The sequence below is a fragment of the Phialemonium atrogriseum genome (genome assembly GCF_030411735.1).
Source record: "Phialemonium atrogriseum strain 8032-3 unplaced genomic scaffold QBC33scaffold_3, whole genome shotgun sequence".
In the NCBI taxonomy this organism is placed as follows: domain Eukaryota; kingdom Fungi; phylum Ascomycota; class Sordariomycetes; order Cephalothecales; family Cephalothecaceae; genus Phialemonium; species Phialemonium atrogriseum.
In genome coordinates this window covers 298,304-325,554 of record NW_026848140.1, presented here as the reverse complement: position 1 = coordinate 325,554, position 27,251 = coordinate 298,304, and the positions used below count along the sequence as shown (strand labels likewise).

The 27,251-nt window shown below is 57.4% G+C and overlaps 8 protein-coding genes across 8 annotated transcripts; 5 read left to right on the top strand and 3 right to left on the bottom strand.

Annotated features, from left to right (window-relative positions):
- The first annotated feature begins 407 nt into the window (after positions 1-407).
- On the top strand, positions 408-2,929 carry QBC33DRAFT_218849 (isocitrate lyase and phosphorylmutase). Its single transcript, XM_060422764.1, has 5 exons — positions 408-879; positions 935-1,090; positions 1,164-1,506; positions 1,591-2,158; positions 2,268-2,929. Exons 1-5 carry the CDS (start codon positions 649-651, stop codon positions 2,623-2,625), a joined length of 1,656 nt encoding a protein of 551 aa, XP_060287067.1. The 5' UTR covers positions 408-648; the 3' UTR covers positions 2,626-2,929.
- A 4,315-nt stretch (positions 2,930-7,244) lies between these two features.
- QBC33DRAFT_597351 (uncharacterized protein) lies at positions 7,245-10,558 on the top strand. The gene is made up of 2 exons (XM_060431924.1): positions 7,245-8,139; positions 8,254-10,558. Exons 1-2 carry the CDS (start codon positions 7,451-7,453, stop codon positions 10,145-10,147), a joined length of 2,583 nt encoding a protein of 860 aa, XP_060287066.1. The 5' UTR covers positions 7,245-7,450; the 3' UTR covers positions 10,148-10,558.
- A 553-nt stretch (positions 10,559-11,111) lies between these two features.
- Positions 11,112-15,678, top strand: QBC33DRAFT_485214 (cytochrome P450 4g15; the record flags this gene model as incomplete). Its single annotated transcript, XM_060425403.1, has 5 exons — positions 11,112-11,702; positions 11,789-11,885; positions 11,962-13,641; positions 14,625-14,834; positions 14,862-15,678. Exons 1-5 carry the CDS (start codon positions 11,579-11,581, stop codon positions 15,676-15,678), a joined length of 2,928 nt encoding a protein of 975 aa, XP_060287065.1. The 5' UTR covers positions 11,112-11,578.
- An 895-nt stretch (positions 15,679-16,573) lies between these two features.
- QBC33DRAFT_218737 (phytanoyl-CoA dioxygenase) lies at positions 16,574-17,872 on the top strand. Its single transcript, XM_060422762.1, has one exon. It carries the CDS (start codon positions 16,757-16,759, stop codon positions 17,762-17,764), a length of 1,008 nt encoding a protein of 335 aa, XP_060287064.1. The 5' UTR covers positions 16,574-16,756; the 3' UTR covers positions 17,765-17,872.
- Positions 17,873-18,280: 408 nt separating this feature from the next.
- Positions 18,281-20,352, bottom strand: QBC33DRAFT_218743 (uncharacterized protein). Its single transcript, XM_060422763.1, has 3 exons — positions 19,864-20,352; positions 19,644-19,807; positions 18,281-19,572 (listed from the first exon to the last, which is right to left on the bottom strand). Exons 1-3 carry the CDS (start codon positions 19,898-19,900, stop codon positions 18,379-18,381), a joined length of 1,395 nt encoding a protein of 464 aa, XP_060287063.1. The 5' UTR covers positions 19,901-20,352; the 3' UTR covers positions 18,281-18,378.
- A 797-nt stretch (positions 20,353-21,149) lies between these two features.
- On the bottom strand, positions 21,150-21,541 carry QBC33DRAFT_511660 (uncharacterized protein; the record flags this gene model as incomplete). The annotated part of the gene is made up of 2 exons (XM_060425853.1): positions 21,150-21,447; positions 21,498-21,541. 2 exons carry the CDS (start codon positions 21,539-21,541, stop codon positions 21,150-21,152), a joined length of 342 nt encoding a protein of 113 aa, XP_060287062.1.
- Positions 21,542-21,928: 387 nt separating this feature from the next.
- QBC33DRAFT_218669 (GTPase activating protein) lies at positions 21,929-24,187 on the top strand. The gene is made up of 6 exons (XM_060422761.1): positions 21,929-22,063; positions 22,116-22,131; positions 22,212-22,221; positions 22,279-22,407; positions 22,464-23,781; positions 23,846-24,187. Exons 1-6 carry the CDS (start codon positions 22,022-22,024, stop codon positions 24,101-24,103), a joined length of 1,773 nt encoding a protein of 590 aa, XP_060287061.1. The 5' UTR covers positions 21,929-22,021; the 3' UTR covers positions 24,104-24,187.
- A 996-nt stretch (positions 24,188-25,183) lies between these two features.
- Positions 25,184-27,026, bottom strand: QBC33DRAFT_566311 (ankyrin repeat-containing domain protein; the record flags this gene model as incomplete). Its single annotated transcript, XM_060430457.1, has 2 exons — positions 25,184-25,268; positions 25,367-27,026. One exon carries the CDS (start codon positions 27,024-27,026, stop codon positions 25,584-25,586), a length of 1,443 nt encoding a protein of 480 aa, XP_060287060.1. The 3' UTR covers positions 25,184-25,268; positions 25,367-25,583.
- Between the last annotated feature and the right edge of the window lie 225 nt (positions 27,027-27,251).

Below are 27,251 nucleotides of genomic sequence, written 5' to 3'. Positions count from 1 at the left end.
GTATCCCGTCGCATTGGAGTGCCGGCCGCAGGCTGAGAGAGTCTAGTAGAGAGCAATTGGTAAACTTGTGGACTTCTATGTCACAAAAGACGATCAGCTCGCTCAGCCCTGAAAAGTCGCGAATCCGGACGAGGGGCATCCAGACCTTCTGTCGGCGTCCCGGCATTCGGGAAACTTAGCCAATGACGGCACAAATGTGGGGCCGCTGTCCCTTTAAGCCGAATCGCCTCTCTCCCTTTTAAGCGTGGGGAGGCGGCGCATGGGCTGGATCGAGGTCATGCAAGGGTTTTAAAGAGCCTCCCGAGGCAAAGATGACCATGGAGCCGCCCTGTTGCCAGAGTCATCGCGGGGGACCTCCAACGTATTGCCGCCCGACCGATCTGTCCCGAGATCTAGCCCACTCCAGCCAGGGATTAGACTCTGACTCTTCTGATTCACTTATTCGCTTCCCATGACATAAGGACACTGGATGATCCCTTACCCCTTACCCATTGCTCTGTCTTCTCTCTTCTTCTTCATCATCTCCTTACTTAGCCTCTCTGCTCTCCGTCCCCATAGAGCCAGCCTGCGAGACCTCCTCACAGCCTACCATCTTACCCCATTAGGTTAATTATTATATAAGCCCGTGAGACATTCACATTGCCCACCATGGCTGCCAACAACATGCTTAACCCGGCCGTGGAACCAAGCCAAGAGGATGAGCTCTTCGCCCAGGAGGTCGCCGAAGTCCAGAAATGGTGGAGTGATCCCAGGTGGAGATACACGAAGCGGCCGTTCACCGCGGAGCAGATCGCCTCCAAAAGAGGTAACTTGAAGATCGAGTACGCCAGCAATGCCCAGTCAAAGAAGCTATGGGATATCCTCGAGGGTCGCTTCAAGGTACGGTCCGCCTACTCACACAAGAGAGGTCGCCGCGAGCTAAACTGCAGTGCAGAATAAAGATGCGAGCTACACGTACGGCTGTCTGGAACCGACAATGGTAACTCAGATGGCCAAATACCTGGATACCGTCTATGTCTCTGGCTGGCAATCATCATCTACCGCTTCCTCTTCAGACGAGCCTGGTCCCGATCTGGCTGACTACCCATATGTAAGTCTAAGTCCCCATGCCACGGTTTTTGTGCCCACCCGCGCCGGACAACGGACTTACACAACCCACGCAGACAACCGTGCCCAACAAAGTCGGCCACCTCTTCATGGCACAGCTCTTCCACGACCGCAAACAGCGCCAAGAGCGCCTGTCAACACCGAAAGCTGAGCGCACCAAGCTGGCCAACGTCGACTACCTCCGTCCCATTATCGCGGATGCGGACACTGGGCATGGCGGTCTCACGGCCGTCATGAAGCTGACCAAGCTGTTCATCGAGAAGGGCGCAGCGGGTATCCATATCGAGGACCAGGCGCCGGGAACAAAAAAGTGCGGGCACATGGCCGGCAAGGTCTTGGTGCCTATCAGCGAGCACATCAACCGGCTGGTGGCGATCCGGGCACAGGCTGATATCATGGGTGAGTTGGAGCAGCTCCTCACCTTCAAGCACTGGTTATCATAAAGACACAATAGACTAACGATAGGGCTCTTCCCCACCACAGGCTCCGACCTCCTAGCCATCGCCCGTACCGACGCCGAGGCTGCAACACTGATCTCGACGACCATCGACCCGCGCGACCACGCCTTCATCATGGGCAGCACGAACGCGAACCAGCAGCCCCTGGCGGACCTAATGCTTGCGGCCGAGCGGGCGGGAAAGACCGGCCCGGAGCTGCAGGCCATCGAGGACAGCTGGCTGGAGCAGGCGAACCTCAAGCGGTTCGACGACGCCGTGCTGGACGCCATCAAGGCAGGCAGCTACCCGGACCCGGAGGGCCTGGCGGCGCGGTACCGGGCCGCGGTTACGGTGGCCGGCAAGCCGCCGCTGTCCAACGGCGAGGCGCGCGCGGTGGCGCGGTCGCTGCTCGGCGTCGACGTGCACTTCGACTGGGACGCGCCGCGGACCAGGGAGGGCTACTACCGCCTCAAGGGCGGGTGCGACTGCGCCATCAATAGGGCCGTCGCCTACGCGCCGTACTGCGACGCCATCTGGATGGAGAGCAAGCTGCCGGACTACGGGCAGGCCGAGGAGTTTGCCAAGGGCGTCCACGCCGTGTGGCCCGAGCAGAAGTGAGTGGTCAACCCTTTTTTTTTTTTTCTTTTCTATTTTTCTTTTCCCCCCTTCCCAGCCGAACCAAAACGGGCTCCAGGCTAACCAACGACCCCCCTCCCCCTCAAGACTCGCGTACAACCTCTCCCCCTCCTTCAACTGGAAGACGGCGATGCCGCGCACGGAGCAGGAGACCTTCATCCGGCGGCTGGCGGGGCTGGGCTACTGCTGGCAGTTTATCACGTTGGCGGGCCTGCACACGACGGCGCTGGCGAGCGACACGTTCGCGCGCGCCTACAGCCGCGTCGGGATGCGGGCGTACGGCGAGCTCGTCCAGGAGCCCGAGATGGAGGCCGGCGTCGACGTCGTCCGCCACCAGAAGTGGAGCGGCGCCGCCTACGTCGACGAGCTGCAGAAGATGGTCACGGGCGGCGTCAGCAGCACCGCTGCTATGGGGAAGGGGGTTACTGAGGATCAGTTCCGTTGAAGGGGGGGGGTGGGATTATACGGGTGTGAGAGATGACGGTGAAGGTAATTTGGCTTTTCGTTTCTTGAGGTATAAAAATACTTGGCTGGATGCCGAGCCTGTGTGGATCCAGGTATGGTGTTGTTGATTCGTTTGCATGTTCTTCAGACAGGCACAGTGCAAGAATGAGAAAGGGGAAAGTGCACTATGTTAAGCTCCCTCCATGTGGATGATCTCCCACTGTGATGGCTGCTCGCCCCCTTCCCCCTGCTCTTAGAGGCTGCCTCAGCCGATGAGCTCAAGCGTCCACGACTAGGTTTTGTATATGTCTCGGTCGCCGCATGCCAGGATCGATCTATCCGGCGGTTTGCCGGCACCGCAATTTCTTGGGGAGCCGCACACGCGCGACCTTCTGATATTGCTACCGGAGATGGGTAGCCAGAAAAGTTAGTCTGATACTGCTCCTAAGAACGGAAATGGCAGGAAAGGCAGAATCTCCTAGCCGCAGTCCTCAAACCGATGGTCGGCCTTAGGGTTTTCTTGATCTTTGCCATCAGAAGGAGCGGACCGTGGAGATAGACGGTAGTAGAGGCCACGCTGATGTTGACCCCATAGGTTTAAGACCAGACATGCTTGGGGCTATCGTGACTGATGAGAAAATCTTGACGATTGCAAGCAGACGACAGGCTAGAAAAACGCCCGGACGACATTGCTATCCCTTTCTGAAGGCAATTCTTGCTCGACAGGGCACTTGCCACCGTAGTTACACTTGTTTAGCTTCTTCATCCAGGCGAGCCGAGGCAAGCTCTAGCATTGAGGAACAGGCTCCTTGATCTTAGACCGTCGTCAACCGTACTCCACTAGGGACCAGAGTGACCGATTGCCCGACCTTTTCTGGAAACCTTCGACGGTTTACGGACTAGGTTTGGCCTCCTTGGGTCCCTGAAGAGTCAACGTGGCAAACCTTTGGGGAAACTTATCCTGCTCTTGCCTGAGCTTCGGCCCTATTCCCAAGGCAAATGAAGGAGCAAGCAAGCCTCGGTTTTGCTTCGACCATGCCGAGATCGCTGGTCTGGTGATGATGTTGCACTTGATACGTCACATGTGCAAGGTGGCTTGTCTCAAGCTGGACTCGGTGGAGCGGATATATTTCTGGACATTATATAGCCATCCCTGAGTAAAAGGTGTCCTCTCAGTATCGGTAGTACGAGTAGGTGGGAAGAAGGGGATGGTCAAAATCTGCAAGTATACTCAGTTCATGTTTCCAGCTGCAGTCAATGGCTATCACCCACCAGGACAGAGTTGAAAGAGCCTCCCCATATTCAGAATTGGAGCTTTAATGGAACATTCTCCGACTTAAGTTGGCTCCGATTCTCCAGTCGCACGCCACACGGTTACATCTCTTAGAGTCTCGCGGGAGAGCCGTGATACTCCAGCAAGTTTTGGCCTTACAAGTGCCAGGCAGGTAGGTCCCAGTCAGTTGGGTCGGCTCCACCACGCTGCCGAAAAGCGCAGGTTAGGACAAATTTTGCCTTTTGTCTGTAGAAGGAGCTCATATGCATCAGCAAACCGGCGTCTACCCGCGTGCAGCCTATTGCGGAGGCTCACACGCGCCTAAAGGTTGGACCAGAGGCATCCAACAACGACACATTCACTCGACAAAAAAAAAAGCAACAACAACAGCAAAGAGAAAAAGAAAGAAAATATTACCCTAGAATCGCGCAAACGCAATGAGCCTAGGAGGTGGTGTCAAGGCATGACGACGAGCGGACGTTTTCTTCTCGACAATAACGTTGGACTTTTGGTAGTGAATGGCAAGGCGCCGGGTCGTGATAGATAGGCAGCTCGGAGACGAGTCGGGATCGAACGAATCCTTTACACTGCCCCTCGACGCTCAGTTGCAACATGGCGTGCTCCGGGCATGATGTGAACGATGATTGGTAGATACAAGGTAGACAGATGCCCTTCGCCCATTTCGGGAGCGCCGAGGGAGCGCCGAGGGTGGTCCGGAGGAGGATATGGACGTTGTATCCTGGTTCGTCACCTCCCTCAAAAAAGTTGGGAAGTTTGCGGTCAAAAACTGCCTCCTCCGTTAGCGAAACTAGGTTGAGGCCGGTAGTAGCCTGTACACTCGTTTGTATCGGCACTTGACACGCTGTTCTCGGGATACCTTCATACCATCCATGGCCCCCACTTGTGGCATCCACGACAGTGGCACTGTCATGATTCCTCTCGTGCAAACTCTGCGGCCATATTTAGCCGCCCACACAGTGTCTGTCGATGCATCGGTCGAGGGAGCGGCACAGCCAGTACGCGTCGGGACGTGTGTGAATCACCACCAAGGCCACGTACTGAGGAACGCGTCCTCATGGATACGAACACGCTCACCCGTGGTGTTGAAGCCGCCAAGGGTGTTATGACCAAGCTCATCTCTCGCCGGATCTTCTTTGCTGCAGTCGATAAGCCTAATCATCCATGACAAAACCAAGGAGTCTTCTGGCATAGTTTGCCAGAACCTTCGTCCAAATCGGGGTCATTTCTGGACTGACGAAGTGATCGCAAGCTTCTGATCCTTCTCGGAGAAAGAGGCGCGGTCTTGAACTCTCTGTCAAAGTCAGAGCTTCTCCAGGCGGAAGTCGGAGTTGCTAGCGTGTGGGTCTGGCATAAGATGGACTCGCATACTCCTCGCCCCTCCCCAATGGCACTAGCTATGGGGGACAAGATATAGCTGAGGTAAACCTGGAAGCAAGACAACTCAAAAAGGACGCAGAGGATGCGATATACACCAGGTAGCCCCCTGTGGCGATACCCCCTTTATTTCAAAAAAAAAGGGGGGGGGGGGGTTCACAAACACAAATTTATTATTATTAGAGTGCTGATGCTTGCACGAAGTTCTTTGGAGCCTCAATTTTTTGTACACGTGCCTGTCATTCTGGCATCGGGGTCTGTGCGCAGCTGCGGCTCCTACGAAAAAATGGGAGGTCAAGTATGATGGATTTGGAGTTATATTGTACAGCTTTTGACTTTTAGTGCGGATGAAAATAGGTAGGTATTTGTGATCTTCACCGCTCCCCCATCCTGATCTTCTCCAAGGGCAGGCATTAAGCCTGAAGTCCTGTTGGACTAAAAATGCGTTCCTGGAACGTGTGGCTTCCAACCTGAGCTGGAACGCTCTTGGACCAGCTTTTGGGGCAAGTTCTTGTCTCAACACACAATCTACCCCTGCTTGTTAACCACCCCTGAAACAATGGATCGCCTTCGTCTTGGGCCAATCGCAAGCCACTATGCCCTTGCGCGGCAGAAGCGCGCCTACTTACCTCAGATCCTCAGATGTGGGGACCCATGCCCAACTGCTGGTTTCATCGTCAATCCCCGGGTCTCAGCTTGCAGATCCCCCCCCAGTTGCTGCGCCTCAGTGCCGTTCTCCTATCCTCACTCCCCGGTCATGGCTCCCCTGCTAGTGTCGCAGTCGCAAGGCTCTTTTTCTTCCAAATCACCCTACCGCAGAGCCCCCATACGAGAATAGGATACCGTACACTACAAGATCACAGGCACATGTACGAACGGTGCTCCACACGATTCAGATGAGCGTCTGACGCCATGATCTCCTGCAAGGATGGCTTCCAAAACGGCGGCATATCGACGTCCCACTCTGATATGCTGCCCGTGAAGAGTTCGCGCTCTCGAGCTCTCGCGGCCTCCCATTGGAGCTTTCAAGCCTCCCTAGAAGTCTAAGAAGGTTAGGCTCAAATCGAGGCTCGACCTTTTTTTTTTGCCTCACCAGGTCACGAGCAAGGATTATGGTCCATTGCCATCAAAACATGGTTTGCGACCTTTCTCCGACCCCTGGCTGTACGGAGTACATACAAAGGGTACAAACTTACCCGGATCTCACGCCGCCAGCTGCCATCCAACCCAAAACAAGCCTCCTCTCCAGACCTTGGCTACTTTTATGCGCCCCGTTGACACACCCAATTTTTCCCCTGTTGCTCCGCTCGGCGTACGCTGCATCGCTCGTTTAGTTTAGAACTCCGGAGAGGCTTTCGCTCTCGAGTTATGGTTTGGCAGATGGAAGGGGCGAGGGTCGGGGACGAGTTAAAGAGGAAGTGATTATAAGAGCAGAACAACTCTGCTCCTCAAGACTTAAGATGCTTGAACTGTTCTGGCACAGGCTCCCTCGCTTGACCCCAACAACTGAGTCAGTGCGCGTTGTGAAAGGCCCAAGATCCTAAGCTTTGAAGTCTCAAGGCCAGGCAAGGCTTGCTCGTTATTCGTTTCCTTCGGTTCCATCCAGGTCCGGTTGGGCTGGGGAACCCTAGTCCCATTGTTTCCTGGATCGTTGGCGTCTCGGCCGTTTCAATCAACTTTGGACTGTCGCTTCGAACCTCAAACGTCGATCCCCTCGATAGATCCGACCATCTCATCGTCCACATCTCACCGTACGTACACTTGCCCGTCCACCCTCCTTCCTCCACTCAGGAACCGAATTTCGACGATATATCTCATCTAACTCGAGCGCAGCGAGTCTGGACAGGAACTATTCGAACAGCAAAGGGCAGCTTTGTCATCCGCAAGGTGGCCACTGGAGCCAGGTAGAGGTGAGATAGCCATCCTTCCTCGCCCAAGGGAGTTCAATATGCTGACACTCGTCAAGACCAAGCACCTTGCAAGGTTAGACCTGTCTGGGAGTGTTTTGAGGGATAGCACGATCTCTCTGGGAGCGGTGTCAAGAAGTCAACGTCATTATCGTTGCGTTCTCAAGCCACTCGTGTGAAGGAGAAAGAGGGGAGGCACAGTGACCCACAAACGGTCACGACCTTGGCGAATCTCGGCTGGCGATTAAACCATGAACGTCAAATCCCTTTTAACCTTGCCGTCGGAGTCGGTGGACTCCACTGGCCAGGCGGGAGGCAAGACGGGTGGCCAGACGACACATTCATCAACCCCGGAGGCAACCAGGCCTTCTATGGTCGTCGATACAGGATCTCGACCACCAAGTCCGTCCCGACGCACAGGTGGATCGGGGACGCCTAACCAGAACAGGATCCCCTGGGACGGGGGCGGCTATTCATTGCCATTCCCAAGAGTGAACACATCGATTCATACCACGGCAGCTCCCGAGCCGGGACTCTACAGTGAATCCCGGATGGTCGACTTACCGCCGGGCAGCCCGAAGTCGCCCAAGCATAAATTATCGGATTCCAGGAGCAGTTCGTCCTCATCACGTCCCGATATCTGCAGCACCCCGCACTCTCGGATATCATCAACATCGACACTCAACGAGTTCCATGCCACGGCAAAGCCTGCTCCCGAACAGCAGCCGGTGGACGACAGAATGGCCACCGACCACGAAGTCAGACGCCCGATTGCCGACGAAGTAGTCGGCCACACCCAGTTGGGCGCGACTACGACGCAGACCAGCAGCAGCATCTACGCCACAATCCACCCGTTCGCCCTTGGAGGACCGTCCCGCGGGCCCGGATCTCCTTCGGATGCGCTGTTGATCATGCGTGGTGGCATCTCAAATCCTCCTAGGTATGTCAACTCCCCTCCGTCGCCACGCCCACCATTATTAGACCACTGCCCGGTCGAACTTTTTCAGAGTAATCACATGTTGCGGGCAGAATTGCTAACATGGATATCGAAAAGCCCGATGGAGCCACCGCCCGACGCCAACCTGCTTTCTGCGCCAAGCCCTTCTTCGCCTGGCGGAACCCACAAGCGCTCAATCTCTGCCCCTGGGGCATCTACAGGCTTTGGGGGACAGGGCGAGGGGCCACCTCCTCCCCTCCCTCCACCACAGCAACCGGAGCCATCATCTAGTCCCGACCAGGGAGTATACGGATGGAGCACGGAGACCAAGCCCGACCTTGAGGCTGATCTTAGGTGCATGTTCACGGATAATTGTCCCAACGACCAGGGCCAGCTGCGAAAGGCAATCTCGCACCTCTTCGGTAGGAATAAATCCTGCACCCGATCCATCCCCCCACAGGTGTGGGTCCACTTCTGCCGGAAACATTATCAGCGAAGTCGCTATCGCAATGGTTGTGGATATTCCAAGATGCAGTGCGAACTTGTTGGGGTCCAACTAGACAGGGTGGAATATTGGAGCGACAACAACAGGCGAAACAATCAGCCCGGTGTCGTTCGGGGTTGGGAACTGGCGATCCGAAAGCGTGAGAAGGAGCGCATCGATAAGGACCCATCCGGGAGCAAGAAACGGCCTCGCTCGGACGACTCGGAGGAGATGGGTGAAGAACCCGGACCCACGAATGGCTGTGTCGGTAACCCCGAGGTCGGCAACAACCCTCCCGTCGCCACGGACCCCGCAGTCGTCAGAGGGACTGCCGTGCCTGAATGGCTGCTGGATAATTGCAGGAAAGGCTACACCACGAAACAGATCAAAGATATCGTTAAACGCATCGGCGAAGCGCTCAAGTCGGGTGCTCTCACCCAAGTCCCAGACATTGAACTCCTTGCGGACATCACCGGCCCCGAAACCAACACCCCGAAGCCTTGCGCTAAGAGGAGGGCCACCCATGAGCGATCGCAGTCTGTTGGAAGTAGCACGCGGGCAGAAGGGCATTCTACGAAGCGTCGTGTCAGCCATCCAACAATCGTGGAATCGCCGCGATCCAACGTGCCCCCTCCACAGACCCGCGATCGATGGCCAGACGCCGTGTACCACCAGCAGCAGCCGTATATTCCAGTGAGACCATCAATTCCGGACCTTCCCTACCTTGGCAGCCAGAACCAAGGCCCCAATATGCAGCTACCAATGAACGAACTTCCGTATCGGCCTGCTCCTTACATGCGAGGAAACGAGCCCTCGCCGGCACAAGTGCTGCATCACCCCCCGCATGGCACCATGCGGGATGGCCCCCTGCCGGCGCCAGCGCCCCGGAGGACTGGGTTCCAAAGTGTGGCCCACCTTCTTGAACCCCGCAGCGGCCAACCGGACCCCACGGTGGTGACCCGCGACTCAGCTCCCTACAGCAATCCCCTTTCTCGCCCGTCTCACAACCGCTCTTATTCCGATGCCTTCCCTAGATATGGCAACCCGCCGGAAGCCTGGCACAGTCCCGCAGTTCCATATACTCCCGTGCCGGGCCTGTATAATCCCCCACCAGCGCATGAATACACGGACAGGTACGAGAATGGATACACATCAGCGGAGCGGCAACCATCCAACTATCAGGAGGTGCCACCTCCCCAGTCGCACCACTTCCAGCCGTCGCACCCCCTCCTGCCTCGGGTCTTGCTCAGATGCGGAAGATCCCCCACGGCCGGGCCAGGGCACTCGCGCCACCAGAGCACTCCCGTCGTCCCCTTCGACCCCCGGCCGCCGACGCCGATGGACGAATCCGGCCCCGGCCCCGGCCCCGGCCCCGGCCCCAGCCACACTCGCCGCCAGTCGCACGCCTTCGGCGCTGTGGCGCGGGTCATTGAGGAGGACCAACACCTGGGCGAGGGCCATATGCCGTACCACGAAGGGGGCGCTTCTTTCTTCGCACACCGTCCTCCCTGGGCCCCTCGTCGCTAAGAACTTGAGGGCGCGGATTCGATCAAGTCGGGGGTTATTTGTCTTTTCTTTTCCTTTTGGCTTAGTGTCATTGCGCCACTAACCAACCCCCAGACACACTGTGTGTGCCGAGTTTTTGTGTTGATTAATATTGCCTTTCGTTTGTGTTTAACTTGTCGTGTATTATTCTGGTGGGATCGTTCACTTGGGATCGTTTCCAAACCACCTCTCTTCGCCGTTCTCTCCTTCTTTTTGCTCTTCTTTTGGCAGCTCCCCCTCCCCGAAACACTCCTCTTCCACCAGCAGCAAAACTATGAAAAGGAGAAGGGCGGGGGGGGGTGGCGCGCGATTTCCTTTTCTTATCCTATTTTCCTTTCTCTTTGCCTATTTTTGTCTTTTTGGAGCAATGGTCGGATGGTCAGGGACAGTGGGATAGATGGGTGCCAGGGTTACTCTCAGGAGTTAGCAGACGACAGGAGGAAAAGCGTGGGAGGAGCAATGGCGTTTCGGTATGGAGTCTTTCTTGGGGTTTCATTTTGAGAGTATCCCAGGGCTACCCATCCACACATGATATCCATCCATCCCTGATGAAGCAAGGGTGATTTACAATAGCTAACTTAGAAAAACAAAAACAAAAAAAAAAAACCGATTATTTTTGTTCTTATCAACCTCCATGCTATCCTTTCGGTGATATATTGCGATAAATATGGGACTGTCTTGGCTCATTTCGGATGAACACCCCGAGCACAGATGGAAGCATCTATGTAGGTACAGTACCTGCCCAAAGCTTGCCCTTCCTTACCTGCCTACTAGGCGGTACGTAGGTAGGTATATATAGAGGCTTAGAGAACAGTACTGTCACATACGACCATACCCACTGGAGAACTCGGGATCCCGTCCGCTCTCCCATAGATAAGCCAGTGAGGGCCAGACTAGTAGTTGGGTCGGTGACGACCAGCGAATCCCTGGTGTTGTATGTTTTTTGCTCCATTGTTTTTGTTTTTGTTTCTTTTTGAACATCTGGAGAGCTCGATTGCATGTACGGAATACGATGGATTTAATTGGACAGGTAAGAGCCAATCGTCTCATTGGGAATTGAAAGGCCCCTCGACCAATGGCCAATGGGTTGGTGTGTAAATGGCCAAGGATATATCATAGCGCAACGGTGAGACGGGCATCTGAAACGATACACGGAGACCCGGCGTACGGAATACGGACACCTTGCCTGGTTTATGGCATTTTCTTCTGCGATATTGATATTGGTGAATCTGGCTGTAGATCGAAACCTCGTTGTTTCCGAGGCTTATTCGTTGGTCTACGGACTGTTACACACAAGTGACGTTGCTGCCATACCCCGCGGGCCAGTGGCTGGGCGGCTGAAGCACCTCTCATAATCTGTCCTTGTTCGGTTCTGCGAATAACTAAATAACCGAATAACTACTGCTTCGAAGCATGGTCTCTTCAGTATTTCTCTTGCTCGGCGCCGTCACGGCCTGGGCGGCGTATAGCGTCATCTTCGGGTTGCGAGCCAATCTTGCAAAGGCACGCAAGACAAATTTTCCGTGCATCGCTGTCCGTAAGTGCTTTCTGATCCTTCCAGGCCCCGTGAAGCAGGGAACCCCTATAGAGAACACGGGCAGCTCACACGTTGGACTTCCACAGCAATACACCCGCACAATCGACTATGGCAGCTCACATCCTTCATGTGGTTGCCCTTCCTGAGGCTCCTCCCAAAGTCATGGTGGGACTACTCGCTATTGTAAGAGAGATGGAGAGCTCATGCCTTGCTTGTTCGTGCCTACGTCATCAATACTGACGGGGACACTGAAATGTAGCTCCTTGGAGCCGGAGTGGTCGTTCCATAGCTCCCTCGCGCCGTTCGAGCGCCACGGTGATACCTTTATAGTATGTAGCCCCGGCGGGATGGTCATGTTCACCATGAACGCCGAGGCGATCCGGCAGTTCACCTCGCGGCGCGAGCACTTCCCCAAGCCGATGGAGAACTACGAGATCCTGTCCATCTTCGGCAAGAACGTGCTCGCGACCGAGGGCCCGCTGTGGCGGATGCACCGGCGGGTGACGGCGGCGAGCTTCAACGAGCGGAACGCGGCCCACACCTTCGCCGAGGCCGTCAACCAGGCGCAGGGCATGATCTCGTCGTGGCTCGGCCCGGACGGCCGGCCCGCGGGGACCATCGCCTCCCTCGAGCGCGACACCCTGACCCTGGCCCTCAACATCATCGGCTACGTCGGCTTCGGCCTGCGCCTGCTGTGGCCCGGCCAGACGCTGCCCGCCGACACGGACCCCCGGCTCGCCAAGTACGGCACCCGCGACCCGCCCCCGGGCCACACCATGAGCTTCACGGACGCGCTGGCCACGACCCTGGAGAAGCTCATTGCGCTGCTCATCGTGCCGTGGCCACTACTAAAGATCCTCCCATTCAAGTGGGCGCGGGTGGCGTGGGAGGCCAAGGAGAACTACGTGGGCTACATGGACGAGTTCCTGCGCGACAAGATCGACGAGGTGCGGTCGGGCGAGCGGGAGAAGGAGGGCATGGACATCATGGGCCAGCTGGTGCGGGCCAAGTACGGCGGCAAGTCCGGGGACGGCAGCGGCAGCGAGCTATCGGACAGCGACATCACCGGCAACGCCTTCATCATCATCGTGGCGGGCCACGAGACGACGGCGGGGACGCTGCACTTTGCGCTGCTCGAGCTGGCGGCGCACCCGCACGCGCAGCGCGCCCTGCAGGCCGATGTGGACGCCCTGCTCGGCGCCGACACCGACCCGGCCGCGTGGGCCTACGAGCAGAACATCGCCGCCCTGCTGGCCAGCCACCTGGGCGCCGCCATGAACGAGACCATGCGCCTCATGCCCGCCGCCATCGAGATCCCCAAGCACGTGTCGCCCGGCCACGACCGCGTCGTCGCCGTCGCCGGCGCGGAGCACCTGCTCCCCGCGGGCCTGTCCATCCTGCTCTGCGCCGCCTGCGTCCACCGCAGCCCGCGCTACTGGCCCACCCGCCCGAGCCGCGTCGTCCCCGGCGCGGCCGACGACGCCGAAGATTTCGAGCCCGAGCGCTGGTTCCGGACGATGGCGGGCGCCGCGGACGCGGCCGAGGCGGAGGCGGCGGCGGCGGAGGATGGCGTGGACACGGAGAACTACGGCGGGTTCCAGGGCCCCGACACGAGCGCGTCGCTGTTCAGGCCCGCGCGGGGCGCGTTCATACCCTTCAGCGACGGGCCGAGGTCGTGCCTGGGGCGGAGGATCGCGCAGGTGGAGATGCTGGCCACGCTGGCGGTGGTGTTCCAGAAGTACAGCGTCGAGCTGGCCGTGGACGACTGGGCGACCGACGCCGAGGTGGAGCGCATGGGGCCCGGGGAGAGGAGGGCGCTGTACAGGAAGGCGCAGGACCGGTGTCGCGCCGTCATCAAGTCGGCTACCTCCATCCTGACGATTAACCTGCATGGAAAGGCGCATGTGCCCGTACGGCTTGTCAGGAGAGGCGAGGAGCGGTTTGTCAATATTGTGGATTTGTATTGAGCGGTGTATTTTTGGGAATGGAGTCGTGGTTGGCAGTGTGGATATACGTAGAACATGTCATGTCATTTGTGCATCTCACGTCGGGTCTACAAGGTTCTTACATCTCGAGAAGTGACAGTAGCAAACTGGGCTTATACAAGTGTATTGAAGCCTTCCCTTGACCAGTATCACCAGATTAAATTTTTTACTCATAATGGGACTCACACTAGGTTGTGCTCGGCACACCCGAATGCAGTAGGTACCTAGGTACTTGTCCGCAGCCCCGAGAACATATGCAGTAAGTGATGATGCAGTGTTTACATAGCTCCCTCCCGCAGCTCAGACACCGGGCGCCCATTGGCTGCAAGCTTCCCTCCTCACAACCACCCCCACTCGCGCTGCCCAGTCACCCCAGCCCCCCCAGTATTTGTTTGACCCTCGTCCCGGTCCGCTGCTCCAACACGTAATAAGAAACATAAACAACCCGAAGGCTTGCTATCACGCACAATCCATCTCCCACTTTCCACCACACGATATCTCTCCTTCTGCTCCACTGACAAGGTCAGCATATCACGGACCACCACTTGTGTTGTCGCGCCCAAGCTCAGGTCCCATCGCATTTTGATTGCATACTCTTCGCGACCACAAACATTCCCGTTGAAACCCCCCGTCCGTCGTCATGTCTGGCGCAAACAGCTGGCTGCAGAGGCAGCGCAAGTCCGAGCTCGTCGAGATCGCGCAGAGCGTCGGCCTGAAAGAGTATGTGCATTCCCGAACGTTCGTCCCCGACCAACATGCGAATTCCCCGGCGCTTTGCGAAGGCGTTATCTTTCTGGAATGCCTGCCCAACTGCAAATCGCCGGGCCACGCGCTGCCACCTGCCAAGTCTTCAACGAACACGCGCCATCCACACCCGCATTTCATCGCAACGAACCTTTCGAGAGACGGAGACAGAATGCTAATTACGCGCCCATAGTTATGATGGCCTCAGGAAGTCGGACCTCGAGCTCCAGCTCGACGACTACCTCTCCGAGAACTCGTCCCGCTTCTCCACCGACTCCAAGCTCGCCGGATACTACAACAGCCGCGCCAGGATGGCGGGATCGCCCGTTAAGAAGGAGGCGCCCGAGGTCAAGGTTTCCAAGCGAAGGGCGACCAGAGCTGCCGACGAGATTGCTACCCCCGAGTGAGTTGTTCCCCCCCATGCACGCAGCTGGCGGCGCCATGCGCAGCCTTGCGCGCCCCGTAGTGGCACGATTACCGCAGCCAAACGACGCGATCTGGGTTGGTGGCTGACCATCTGTACCAGCGACGATGAGGAACCGTCGCGCGGAGCATCGAGCGCGTTGGTTCGCACCCCCGGTCGCGCCCTCTCCCTGGCCAGCAGAATCCCACTGCCAGCCACCCCCAACGATGTCGCGGAAGCTGTCGATCGCGGGACGCTAGCGGTGAGGGAGCGCGTCTCATCCCTCTACCACGACTCAGGCATCTCGGAAGGCACCCAGGCGGCGCGCACCGCGCTCTCCACCGTGAACACTATTCTCTTGCTCATCCACGGCTTCGAGCTGTTCTACCTGCGTCGCGAGGTCCTCCCCACCACATACGCGTTCACCATCCCGGCCATCCCCTTGCTTGGCCTCGATGACTATCCCGTCCATGTCTTGGACATGTTCCTGCTCCTCAGCTCGAGCTTCTGGTCCCCTATTTCGCTGTACATGCTCACCAGCGTCGTCGTCCCGAGCCTGTTCGGCTACTTCTTCAACCTGAGCGCTGCGCACCATAACCACCCCGCCCGTGGCCGACCTCGGGCTGGCCAGCCAGATCATGTCGTCGACCCGCTGACCTTCAGCATCGTCAAGGGCGTCCTCACCTACGTCGTCTACAACCAGGGCGCCACTTTCTATGGCTTGGTCAACGAGCAGTCGGTGGCGCGCATCAACTCGGCCCTCTACGGCGGCTGGAAGGGAGTCATTACTGGCTCTGCCATCACGGGGCTCGTGGCCATCTACGATGCGGTCCTGAGAAAGTAGGCGCCCGTTCATGCCCCGCCTCGGACAGGCGCTGCGCATCGAGACACGAGACCCGTGTCGCTTGACGCGCTGCATTCAGCCCTAAACGTCGTCGGACTTGGTCCTAAAAACCCCCCACCCGACAATAAGACGTAACCATGAAAACCCGGTAATCAGTCCATCAATTCCCGGGCTTACCCTTCTTTCCCACATTTTTTTTGGACTTCCTTTCACGCGGCCACGTCGCTCAACGAGGGAAAACGGAATGGCGTTCAGGGCGTTCTTGGCGTCGCGGCTCTTTTTCGCCTGATACCTTTCCCCCTTTTTCCTCTTGTTCCTTCATGCCCAACCGTCGTCCTTTTGGAGAGCTGTTTGGGTTCTCTTTGATGGCAGTAGGATACGGTGCCGGTCTGTATATGCCTTCATCCAGGAGAAGAATAGTTCGTTTTTTTTTTGCTTCCAGCCTTTTTTCTCGAGCCGGTATGCCGGACTCCTCCGGGACGGCCGATACCGCGCCTTTGCTCCAGTTATCAGTTATTCTGCAACGGTTTGTTTCATGATATATAGGTACTAGGTTGCGAGGGGAAGGAAAGAGGTTCACCGGCGGTACTCGTCCTTTTGGGATAGAGCAAAGTTGTCTTGGAGAGAGAGATGGGGTTCGAAAAGGGGGAAAGGGGCGCCGCCGGTAAGGGAAGCGTCGAGAAGGCATCGCTGGAGATCTCTCGACTACTGCGGCATGGTTTCTCGCGAGGATGGTCACGGCTGGTTCGACAGGAATATACTGCGTTTTCTCGTTCTTACATCTATGAATTTGCTCCATTGTGCTTGCCGCTGGAAGTTGAAATCCATGCTTTTTGAGTAGATGACTTGCAAGACAAGAGTCTAAACGGGGGGAGGGGTCACGGGGATTAAGCGTGATCCGAACAACGACATGGCGGGGTCAATCAACCACCAAGGAGAAACCAACCACTGATCCCCGAGTAATTCCTCCCCTGCCACCTTATATTCTGTAAGACAGCACCTAAGATTAGAAGTGCCTAGAAAATCCCCGTCAGCAGTAGTAGCTGTTCCTACCTTTGCCGTCTCCCCGCAAAAAAAAATGACGACACCCCCCACCAAACCCGACGGGCTCACCCCAGAACAGCTCTCGACCTTCAACCGAGACGGCTACCTCGTCATCCCGGACGCCCTCCCCGCAGCGACGGTGCAAGGCCTCCTAGCCGAGACGCGCGCCCTCCTGGCGGGGTTGGACCTGTCGTCGCACCCGCTCACGCGCTTCAGCACCGGTGACGGCGGCGGGGACGGGGACGGGGACGGCCGCGACCACGTCGGCGATGCGTACTTCCTGGGCTCGGGCGACAAGGTGCGCTTCTTCCTGGAGGAGGACGCCTTCGCGGACGGCGCGCTGGTGCGCCCCAAGGAGCAGGCCGTCAACAAGATCGGCCACTGCCTGCATGAGCTGAGCGAGCCGTTTCGGCGCCTGCTCGACAGTCCCGAACCCAACAGCAGCAGCAGCAACACCACCGCCCCGACCCCAACCCCGGCATCTATAGCCCGCTCCCTCGCCTTCGCCGACCCCCGCGTCCTGCAGAGCATGGTGATCTGCAAGCCGGCGGGCACGGGCGGGGCCGTGCCGCCGCACCAGGACAGCTGCTTCCTGTACACGTCGCCGCCGAGCGCCGTGGGGTTCTGGTACGCGCTCGAGGACGCGGCGCGCGAAAACGGGTGCCTGTGGTTCCTGCCGGGGTCGCACCGGCGCACCGCCGTCGAGCGGAGGCTCGTCAGGCGGGTCGCGGGCGTGGCGGACGAGGAGGCGGGGGGTACGGTCATGGTTGGGAATGAGGGGGCGGGGTTTCCGAGGGGGGAGGGGTATGGGGTTGGTGGGGAGGGGGAGGAGGAGGAGGAGGGGGAGTACGTGCCTGCTGAGGTCAAGGCTGGGACGCTGGTGCTGATCCATGGAAATTTGCTGCACAAGAGTGAGAAGAATCTCGGCCGGAAGGGGAGGATCATCTACACTTTCCATATCATCGAGGCGGAGGGGACGGTCTACGATGAAAGGAACTGGCTGCAGCCGCCCGCGGGGGGGTTCACTAGGTTATATAAGTAGGTAGCAACATGGTTCACGGGTCCTGGTCGGTTTGTCCTGGGAATGAGGAAACAAAATTTATTGAGTATTTCATGGCACCCATCAAGGCAGCGGCGGCTTCCGGCAGTTTAGAGTTCCCGAGCAAACCCCTAAGCTCCCCCTTCCCCCCCGGTATCGAGATGGCGGCCATAATTCCAGTCAGCAATAAAAATCAGGCCCTTTTTTTTGCAATTATCTTTTCCTTGTTGGTTTTCCAACGAGCGACTGGCTAACTCCTTGCGCAGTCCTGCCTCCCTCCTGTAACCCCCACCTCACTTACACACAGAGAAAACGAAGTTGATGTAGAATAGAGCAAACCCATGATGACCACCCTAGAAAGAGAAAAGAAAAGCAAAAGCTGCCAACCTCCGCGAAAGAAGAGTCCTCCGAGAATCAACATGAACGTATGGTAAATACAACGAGGTCCGGGAAGGAGCTCAGAAGTCAAAAATGGTTGAACTGGCACCTCCGCTGAAAATTGGCCGTTGCCTCGGTTGTTTGATAGGAGGCAGGTCGCATCGACTTATATTGCCATGCCAACCACAAAATCGCACACCTCCCCACTGTCCCGCCACGGAAAACCCGCATTTGAGTTTCTAGCCCCTAGAGTAGGGATGGAACCCCCTGGCCCCACCCCTTCCACCACCGCGGTAGTTTGCGCCCGGCTTGCCGGCGTTCTTGGGCCCGGTGGGGGCGTTTGCGGGCGGAGCATGGGCAGGATCCACGGGTCCTTGCTGCTGCTGTTGCTGCTGCTGTTGGTGATGGGCTCCCCTGTTCCTGTTGAAGCCTCCCCGACCGCCACCGCCGCCGGGTCCCTGGTGCATCATGGGCTGCGGCACATCGTCGTACATGCCCTCCCACGACGTCACACCACCACCCATGCCGTATCCGCCCTGGTTGCCGCCAACATACCCCTGCGGCTCGCGGCTGGCTCGGCCCTGTTGTTCCTGCTCGTACTTTTGCTGTTCATACTGCTGCTGTTCGAAGGCGTTATAGGCCGCGCGGTTCTCTTCGCCGCCGCCACCCTGCTGGGCTGCCACTGAGGCCGGGCTGCCTACGGGGGCCGGGCTGCCCTGGTTCATGCCGCCTGCCTGGTTCATCATCTGCTGCATCTGCTGCATCATCTGGGGATTCATGTTGGCCATGGCGGCCATGGGGCTGTTGGGCTGGCTCCCTCCGCGGCCCTGCTGAGCGGCCATCATCTGCTGCTGCATCTGCTGCATCTGCATCATCTGCATCATCTGCGGGTTCATGTTCATGCCGCGGTTCATGGCCATCTGCTGCTGCATCATGGCCAAGTACTGCTGCATGCGCTGCCAGTACTGGGCCATGATCTGGGGCGTCATACCGCCTGCACCAGCCATGCCGGCCATGGCTCCCTGATTCCCGGCCTGGGAGCCATCGTCCATTCCCGAGCCCGCACCGCCGCCGCCGCCGCCCGGACCGCCCTTACGGCCGAACTTCCCGCCGCCGCCGCGCCGCGCGGCCTCCTCCTCCTCGCGAACGTTGCCGCGCGGCTGCGCCTTCTTGACCTCGATGGGCTTGCCGTGGATCTCGAGGTTCGTGGTCAGGCATGCCTCGACCCCGGCCTCGCTCTCGAACGTCACGAAGCCGAAGCCCCGGGGCCGGCCCGTGTCCTTGTCCATCATAAGGGTTGCATCGACAACGCGGCCGAACTGGGCAAAGTATTCGCGGAATTCATGGTCGGTCGTTTCCTGGCTGACACCACCAACGAAGATCTTGGATGTCTTTTCCTGCTCGTCCCGGGGGATTGCGCGCTTCGGGTCGATCTGTAAGAGAGTTAGCCATCATGCTCGCGGGGGAAGAGGGGGGGGGCGGGGGTTGAGCCGCATAAACTCACAATCTTGCCATCCAAGTAGTGCTCCTTGACCATGACGATGTTCACCGTCTTCGGATCCTTGAAGGTCAGGAATCCAAAGCCTCGCGATCGGCCCGTGGCGCTGTCTCTCATCACAGTGCACTCGATCACTTCTCCGAACTGCGAAAAGTAGTCCCTAAGCGACTCTGCAAAAGGATGGGTCAGCAACGGGCAAGAGATCGAACACGTGGAGGAGTCTTACGATCTGTTGTCTCCCAGTTAAGGCCGCCAATGAACATTTTCCTGTAGAACACGGCATGTCAGTACAGTCACAGGACCACGAAGTGGACGGCAAATAAAACGGCAATAGAAGAATCATGGGCGAAATCTCCAGTGCAGCGTGCAGCGTGCAGCGTTGCCCACAGCGGCATTCCCCGAAGCCATCGGCCTGAGCAAGCACGCTTTTGGTTCCGGGTTCGACGGCAGAAAGGTGCGGATATCAAAGCCAAGCAAGTTGAGTAAGTTGAGCGCATCTGATCCGGCTCCGAGACCCAAGTTATGTCGAGTCCCACATCTTTCATTGTCTCCATCTCCATCTTCAGCGCGCCATGAGCCCCGATGTGTTTTCCTCGTTCGGAGCCAGCAGAGGGAGCAATTCGTAAGGGCGGATGAGCGTTCCACATTACTTGGCCACTCTTCATCGTCGCTCAGCAAGGGATGAAGTCCTGAGGAGCCTGAGATATCTGATAAGAGGTTGAGATGTCATGATCGTCGAGGGATTGAGGCGCGGTGATGGTGTTTGCTCTTCTTTGTGGAAAGGAGAACCTGGTGAGCTTCCGGTGGAACACGCTACAGCAGCTCTCGCAAGTGAGAAAGGCAGATGCAGCGCAGTAGTGATTTGCCTGAGATGATTCTGTGTCGAATTTTTTTTCCCTGTCTCGTCTCTTGCTACCGTGAAGCTAGGTACTGGCCAGGGCGCTATTCGCTGCCAAATCTTGTTACAGCTGTCGGAGGGACGGTTCTCAGGGAACCATCGACCTCTCGTGCTCTATAAGATTATCTGTGCGACCTGTGGGCTATAAAAGGCACGAGAGTGCTCCTGAGCTATCGTTTCGGTGCTTTGTTTCGGTGTCTTCAGGTAGGACTTTGTCCAGTTTCCTCCTCTTGCGCTCCAACTCGCCATTCCGAACATGTTTCTGTGTTATGTTTGCTTGCTTGCTTGCTTCGCTTTCTGTTCCACCGGGGAGATCAAAGACCTCGACGTTGGATCGCTGCCATCTCGCCCCCAACAGGCGCCTTGGCTGCCTGACGCCCAACTTATGGCCTGATCATTGCGCCCAGAAATCTCATGGCCCATCACCAATTGGCCGCCTTAGATGCGAGGGTCGTGTAGGTAGAGATGGCAGTGCAGCCAGATCGAGAAACTCCAAATGGGCGCTTCCTTCCTGCGCTGCGCTGGTCTCCACCAAGCCAGAAGAATCCCACAAAAGGAGTGTTACGCGTAAAATGCGGAGTCATGATTTACATGGTACTGAAAGGAAAGTTATCTTACCCATCTTCCTTGGCATTAGGCCCCTTCGTCGGAGGGGCTGCAGGCGGTGGCGCGTTGTAGGACGTTGGCGTCTCGCCATGGTGCGTGGTGGTTCCATTACCCAGGTTGAAATCAACTTCATCGTCATCATCATCGACTTCCTCATTGTTATTCATATAAGAATCTCCGCCATTTTGCTCGGGGTTATAGTGGTAATCGTTTGCCGCATCAGCTGTATCGGGCGCCGGAGCAGGAGCAGGTGCTGCTTGGCTTGGTACTTCGGGAGCTTTGGCAGCCGGCTCGTCGTCATTGTAGCTGCGCCGAAATCAGTCCAGCCCTGTACGAGGTTGACAGGCGAGCCTTACAGGTCTGCGAAGAGATCCTCTTCGAAGTTCTCATGATCCGCCATCACGATAAGGAAAACGCAGAGTGACAGTTGACCTTTGCAGGGATCAAGCTAGGTAGGCCATGCAATAACGAGAGGACGCGAAAGAATTGATGGGGATAATAGTCAAACAGGAAGGAAACAGTTGAGAGAAGATGACTGGATGTCGATGGTGATCGCTGAGAAAGAGGTCGGTTGGTTGGCCGGTTGCTCGATCGAAAGCGCCTCAGCCATCAAAAGATGTTCGTCTTTTGTTTTTCCTTTTCAGGTGGAGACGAGAATGGAAAATTCAGGCCTGAGGCACTCAAATCGCGGCTCCCACCCCAGGCGCCCCGCAATTCAGATGCAGTAAGGCAAGCGCGGCCGGCAATCAGTGCCCCGCCAGCTGGTCCCGCCCCAGGAGAACCGCCAAGCAGCCAAAACATCAGGCCGAAGTCGAGTCCGCCCTTTGTTGCTCGTAGGACAATCACGATGAGCATGCAATTCTCTTAATATTTACACATTATGTTCTCCTCTTCAGGAAGTGGCAAGAAGCCGCCTCTACAGGTAAGGCCGCCCCTGCTAGCTATAGGATTCCTCGTCTAATTTCGTGCGGTAGGAGATGGTTCAGGTCGGTATGTGACGCCCACTTTCATTGCCGAGTTGCATCCCTCTCGGAAGAGAACGTGCTGACAACACCATCGGCCGATATTAGACAGGTCCGAGTAAGCATTGCTTTCCATGTGCCCCACTGTCGTCTTATAGTCTCACAATTGTTATAGCTCAGCATCCCCGTTCTGGAGAGGCCCGCAGAGAGAGTCAAGTGTAACGGGGAAGAAGGCGAGCCGAGACCCGAGCCTTGTTGTCGGGTCAGCCTATTCGCATGCCGATGCTCTCAAAGTCGACTCGCTGTATGTTCCCCTGCGGCCCAGCTTGATCCCTTGGCTAATCTGTAATATGGGCAAAGGAACCTCTCAGGCTCGGGCTCTCGACCAAAGACCCCGCCGACCTCCGCCTCAGCACATGCCCGAAGCTCAACCGCCTCACCCCAAGCGAAGCCACCGGCCCGGCGGTCGTCTCCGCCGCTGAAGACCTACATGAACTTCCTATCCAACACCAACGATGACTGGAACGTCGATGACGCAGAGGACATGTATGGCTATGAAGATGACGACGGCGACGACTTTGGGCTTCCAAGCCTGTCGAACATGAAAAGGAGGACCAGGCGGATTGCAGCCCAGAACAGGCCGGGCGGCCCCAGTGGCGGCCTGTCGCCGATAGACGATGGATTTGGCCTCAAGACGCGGCGATACTCCGACAGCGCCGACATTGCCATCGAACGCCCAGCACCGGCCTATCCCGTGCCCAAGAAGAGCGAAGGGAAGATACTACGACCGCAGTACAAAGACATTCTTAGCGACCCCGCGAACGCATTACATCTCATAGACCACCCATCAGCCCCGGCTAACGCGACTCCCAAGGAGGTCGATGCTATAAATTCGAGGATAACCAGGATAAACAAGTTTAAGAAGATCCTCCAGGCCTCAACGATACCCCTACCCGAACTCAGAGCGCTGGCATGGTCCGGCGTGCCGGAAGAAGTCCGAGCGATAACGTGGCAGCTGCTTCTGAGCTACCTGCCGACCAGCAGCGAGAGGAGAGTTGCGACGCTGGAGCGGAAACGAAAGGAATACTTGGACGGGGTGCGGCAAGCCTTCGAAAGAGGAGGGAATGCGGCGAGCCCGAGCGGGAAGGCGAGAGGCCTGGACGAGGCTATCTGGCACCAGATCAGCATAGACGTTCCCCGAACCAGCCCCCACATCGAACTGTACAGCTACGAGGCAACCCAGCGCTCGCTGGAGCGGATATTGTACGTCTGGGCGGTGCGGCACCCGGCGAGCGGCTATGTCCAGGGGATCAACGACCTCGTCACCCCGTTTTGGCAGGTATTCCTGGGCATGTATATCACCGATCCGGACATCCAAAGTGGCATGGACCCCGGCCAGCTCCCTAAGGCGGTGCTGGATGCGGTCGAGGCCGACTCATTCTGGTGCCTGACAAAGCTCCTCGATGGGATCCAAGATCACTACATCGTTGCACAGCCGGGCATTCAGCGCCAGGTTGCTGCCCTGCGAGACCTCACAGCCAGGATAGACGAGGGGCTTGCTAGACACCTGGAGAGGGAAAATGTCGAGTTCATACAGTTCAGCTTCAGGTGGATGAACTGTCTCCTCATGAGGGAGATCAGCGTCAAGAATACTATCAGAATGTGGGACACTTATATGGTAAGCTTTCCTCCGATTCTCCGGTTGCCTGGGTATACTCGGCTAACGTGGGGCCCCCCTAAAGGCCGAAGAGCAAGGCTTCTCCGAATTCCATCTCTACGTCTGCGCGGCTTTCCTGGTGAAGTGGTCCGACAAGCTCGTCAAGATGGACTTCCAGGAGATTATGATGTTCCTCCAGTCACTGCCGACGCGCGACTGGACCGAGAAGGACATCGAGCTCCTGCTCAGCGAGGCCTACATCTGGCAGAGCCTCTTCAAAGGCTCGTCGGCGCATCTGCGTAGTCCCGCAAACAGGACCCCGTCCATGCACATGCAGCTATGACGAGCTGAACAGCCCATCTATCCGTTAAGGTGCAGCGTCCGGGAATTCTGTCCGAAAGAGCCATCACAGCACCCGACTCAATCCCCTGGGGCCTCCATCCCGAACACGGTCACCCCATGAGGGTTAGGGTTAACCTTTAACCCTAACCCGTAGATTGTCTTCCAGTCCTAACGGCATCTAGCTAGGGCTATTCCATAGGCAGCCTGGAATCCATCACCACCGCGCCATAGTTGTGAGCAATCAATTGCTCGCTTCTTTCCCCCGATGAGGACCTTGTCTCTTTCCACTCTCGCCCCACCTCCCCGAGAAGGCCGAAGACTAGCAATCCTAGACGTACTCGGTGTGCGGCAGATCCCGCAGCTCGCCTTTTCGCGGATCGATGTACTCATCGCCACCGTCCTGCTAAGCGTATCCATCTTGGCCTGCCGGACGACCAAACCTCTGACCAGCCGCCTGAGCTCGATTGCCAAGCGCCGATAGTTCGACATCTTAAGCTTGACCCTAGGATGAGTGCGTGCACGAGAGTACACCAAGTCGCCTGCTGAGATGCTCTGTCTTCCATAGCCTCTTCGCCCCTTCGCGGCGTCTCTCTACTCTATAGCTATGGATTGAGCTGCTTAGACGGCCTCTGGACTTCCGATAGTTAGCGTAGCACCTTCTCAAATAGCAGCAGCTATGCCACAAAGCAGACTATTAAATGGAGTTTACTCTCCCCTTGCGCAACCGACCGCTATCTGCATGACTAGCAAGGATAATCCGTATATAGAGAACTCACAACATTTTCAGGTTTATGGGAGGGAAGCTTATTGAAGGATCGAAAACTCTAGCTACAATGAATGTCTCTTGTAAGATTTTGACACTTGTAACATCGTGCCGGTGTCTGGGCACCAAAACCACAATGAGGGTAGGGATTGTTTCGAACTCAATCGAGCGAGGCTTTTAAACATAGGCATGTCTGTTGATGCTCTCCGACACAGATTTGTGCGCATAGGCCTCCCACTGTCCCAAATCAGCCATTGGCAGGCTAACCTCTAACCTAGATATCCATCATCATCCTCGACGAGAAGAGGAACGAGGGCGGCGAGCGATTTCTGAGTTGGGCGGGGGCGAGGGGGGATGTTTGCTCTTCTAGCCTCTTCTTCTAGATTTTGTGTTGGCCGACACCCTTTCACAGTTAGTACGTTTTCACTCTGAGTGTCAAGTGGTACATTCAGAATGTCGTAGGTTGCGCTTCGTGGGCTCGGTAACCCCGAGTGTACTTACTTCCATGATACCTCCCCTATTACAAATATTTGTTATTCATTCGAGCGAGGTTGACGCCCATGTCAGACTCTCAAGCCCGTGACAGCTCTGGAGAACCGAGAACCTTTTTGTGTCTTCCATTTTAACTCCTCAGAAGTCCCCCATTGTCCGTCATTTTCTAGTTCAAGTACACATGTATATACAGCAAAGACAAACCTAAACAGCTAAACTATTCCCATCACTTTATCTTCCCCCACTTTGCGCCCACATCCTTTCTCGTCAAAACCATCTCCAACCCCCACTTCACCTCCCCGCCCTCCCCAAACCCCTCAATCACCTCCGCCACCCCAACCTCCCCCGCCTCCCTGGCCACCTCGGCCGGCGTCCCCGCGGCCCCGAGCCCCTCGAACGCCACCGTCGACCTGAGCCCCTTGTCCGCCCCGTTGGCCAACAGCCACACCGCCATCTCCAGCCGGCCCGTCCGCGCCGCCACGTGCAGCGCCGTGTTCCCCTTCCGGTTGCGCCGGTCCGGGGCCGCGCCGCGCGCTACGAGCGCCGTCGCCGATAGCATGTCCCCCGCCATCGCGGCGCAGTAGAGCGCGTCGCACCCGGAGGCTGTGGTGCGGTGGATGTCGGCTGGCTTTTTGACCTTGGACCCGGTGCTGTCGCTGTTGTTGTTGTTGTTGTTGTTGTTGTTACTGGTGGTAGTGGTAGTATTGACTGTGAGAAGCAGGAGCGTGAGAGTCGGCCGCCCCGTCATGCAGGCCGTCATCAGCGGCGTCTCGTCCTTGGCGTTGACGCCGTCCGGGTCGGCGCCCGCGGCGAGGAGGCGTGCCGCGGCCGGGCGAGAGCCCGCGAGGATGGCGTGGTGGAGGGGCCTGTTCCCGTCTTTGGGGTCTTGGAGGTCTGGGTCGGCCCCGTGGGTGAGGAGGAGGTCGAGGGTGGCCCTGTTGGTGAGGGCCCAGGGCTTGTGGAGGAGGGATTGGCCCGAGGGGTCGCGGGCGTTGGGGTCGGCGCCGTGGGAGAGGAGGACGGCGGCGGATTCGAGGTGGCCGGCCTCGAGGGCTGCCCAGAGGGGTGTCGGGCAGTCTGGGTGGTCACAGCTGGTTGACGGGTTTGCTCCGTGGTCTAGGAGGATGTTGACCGAGTCGGTGTGTCCGTTCCTTGAGGCAAGCCAGAGTGGCGTCTCCGCAAACTGTTCGTTGGTCTTCAACTCGAGGGCCTCCTGTGTGGGCGGCTTTGTCGCTGCTGCCGCGAGCAGATACAGCTCTGCGGTCAGGTTGTTCGCGGCGGCGATGTGCAGTGGTGTCGATCCGGAATTGGTCCGGCCTATACAGGGGTTTGCCCCGCGTCCGAGCAGTAACCGGATGACGGCCGTATCGGCCGGCTTCTCTTCCCTGTCTTCCCTCCGCAGGGCATAGCTAAGCGGGGTTTCGCCGAGGTAGTCTCGCGCATCGGGATCTACGTCCTTGGCTAGAAGACAACGGACAACTCTCTCCAGGTTCTTTTCGGAAGCAATGTGTATGGCCCTCCTCCCGTCAAAATCGGCAAGATAGATGTCCGCTCCACGCTGGATGAGCATCATGGCCACTTCGCCCGCCCCTGCTTCTAGAGCTCTCATCAACGGGGTTGCACTATCTGAGTCCCGCGCGTCCATGCCGGCACGATGATCAAGTAGCATCTTCGACAGAGATAGAGCCGTCGCTCCGTGCTCGACCGCGATGTGGAGGGGCGTTGTTTCGATATCGTTCGTGGTGTAAGTACCTACATCTGCCCCCATTCCTAACAGCGTATCGACACGCTGAACTTCACCCATGCTGATGGCTGATATGAGCTCTTCTTGGAGCTTTCGAGGACCCATCGAACTTCTCGGTCGACGGAAGTGCGGTTGGGCTATCGTCTGGAG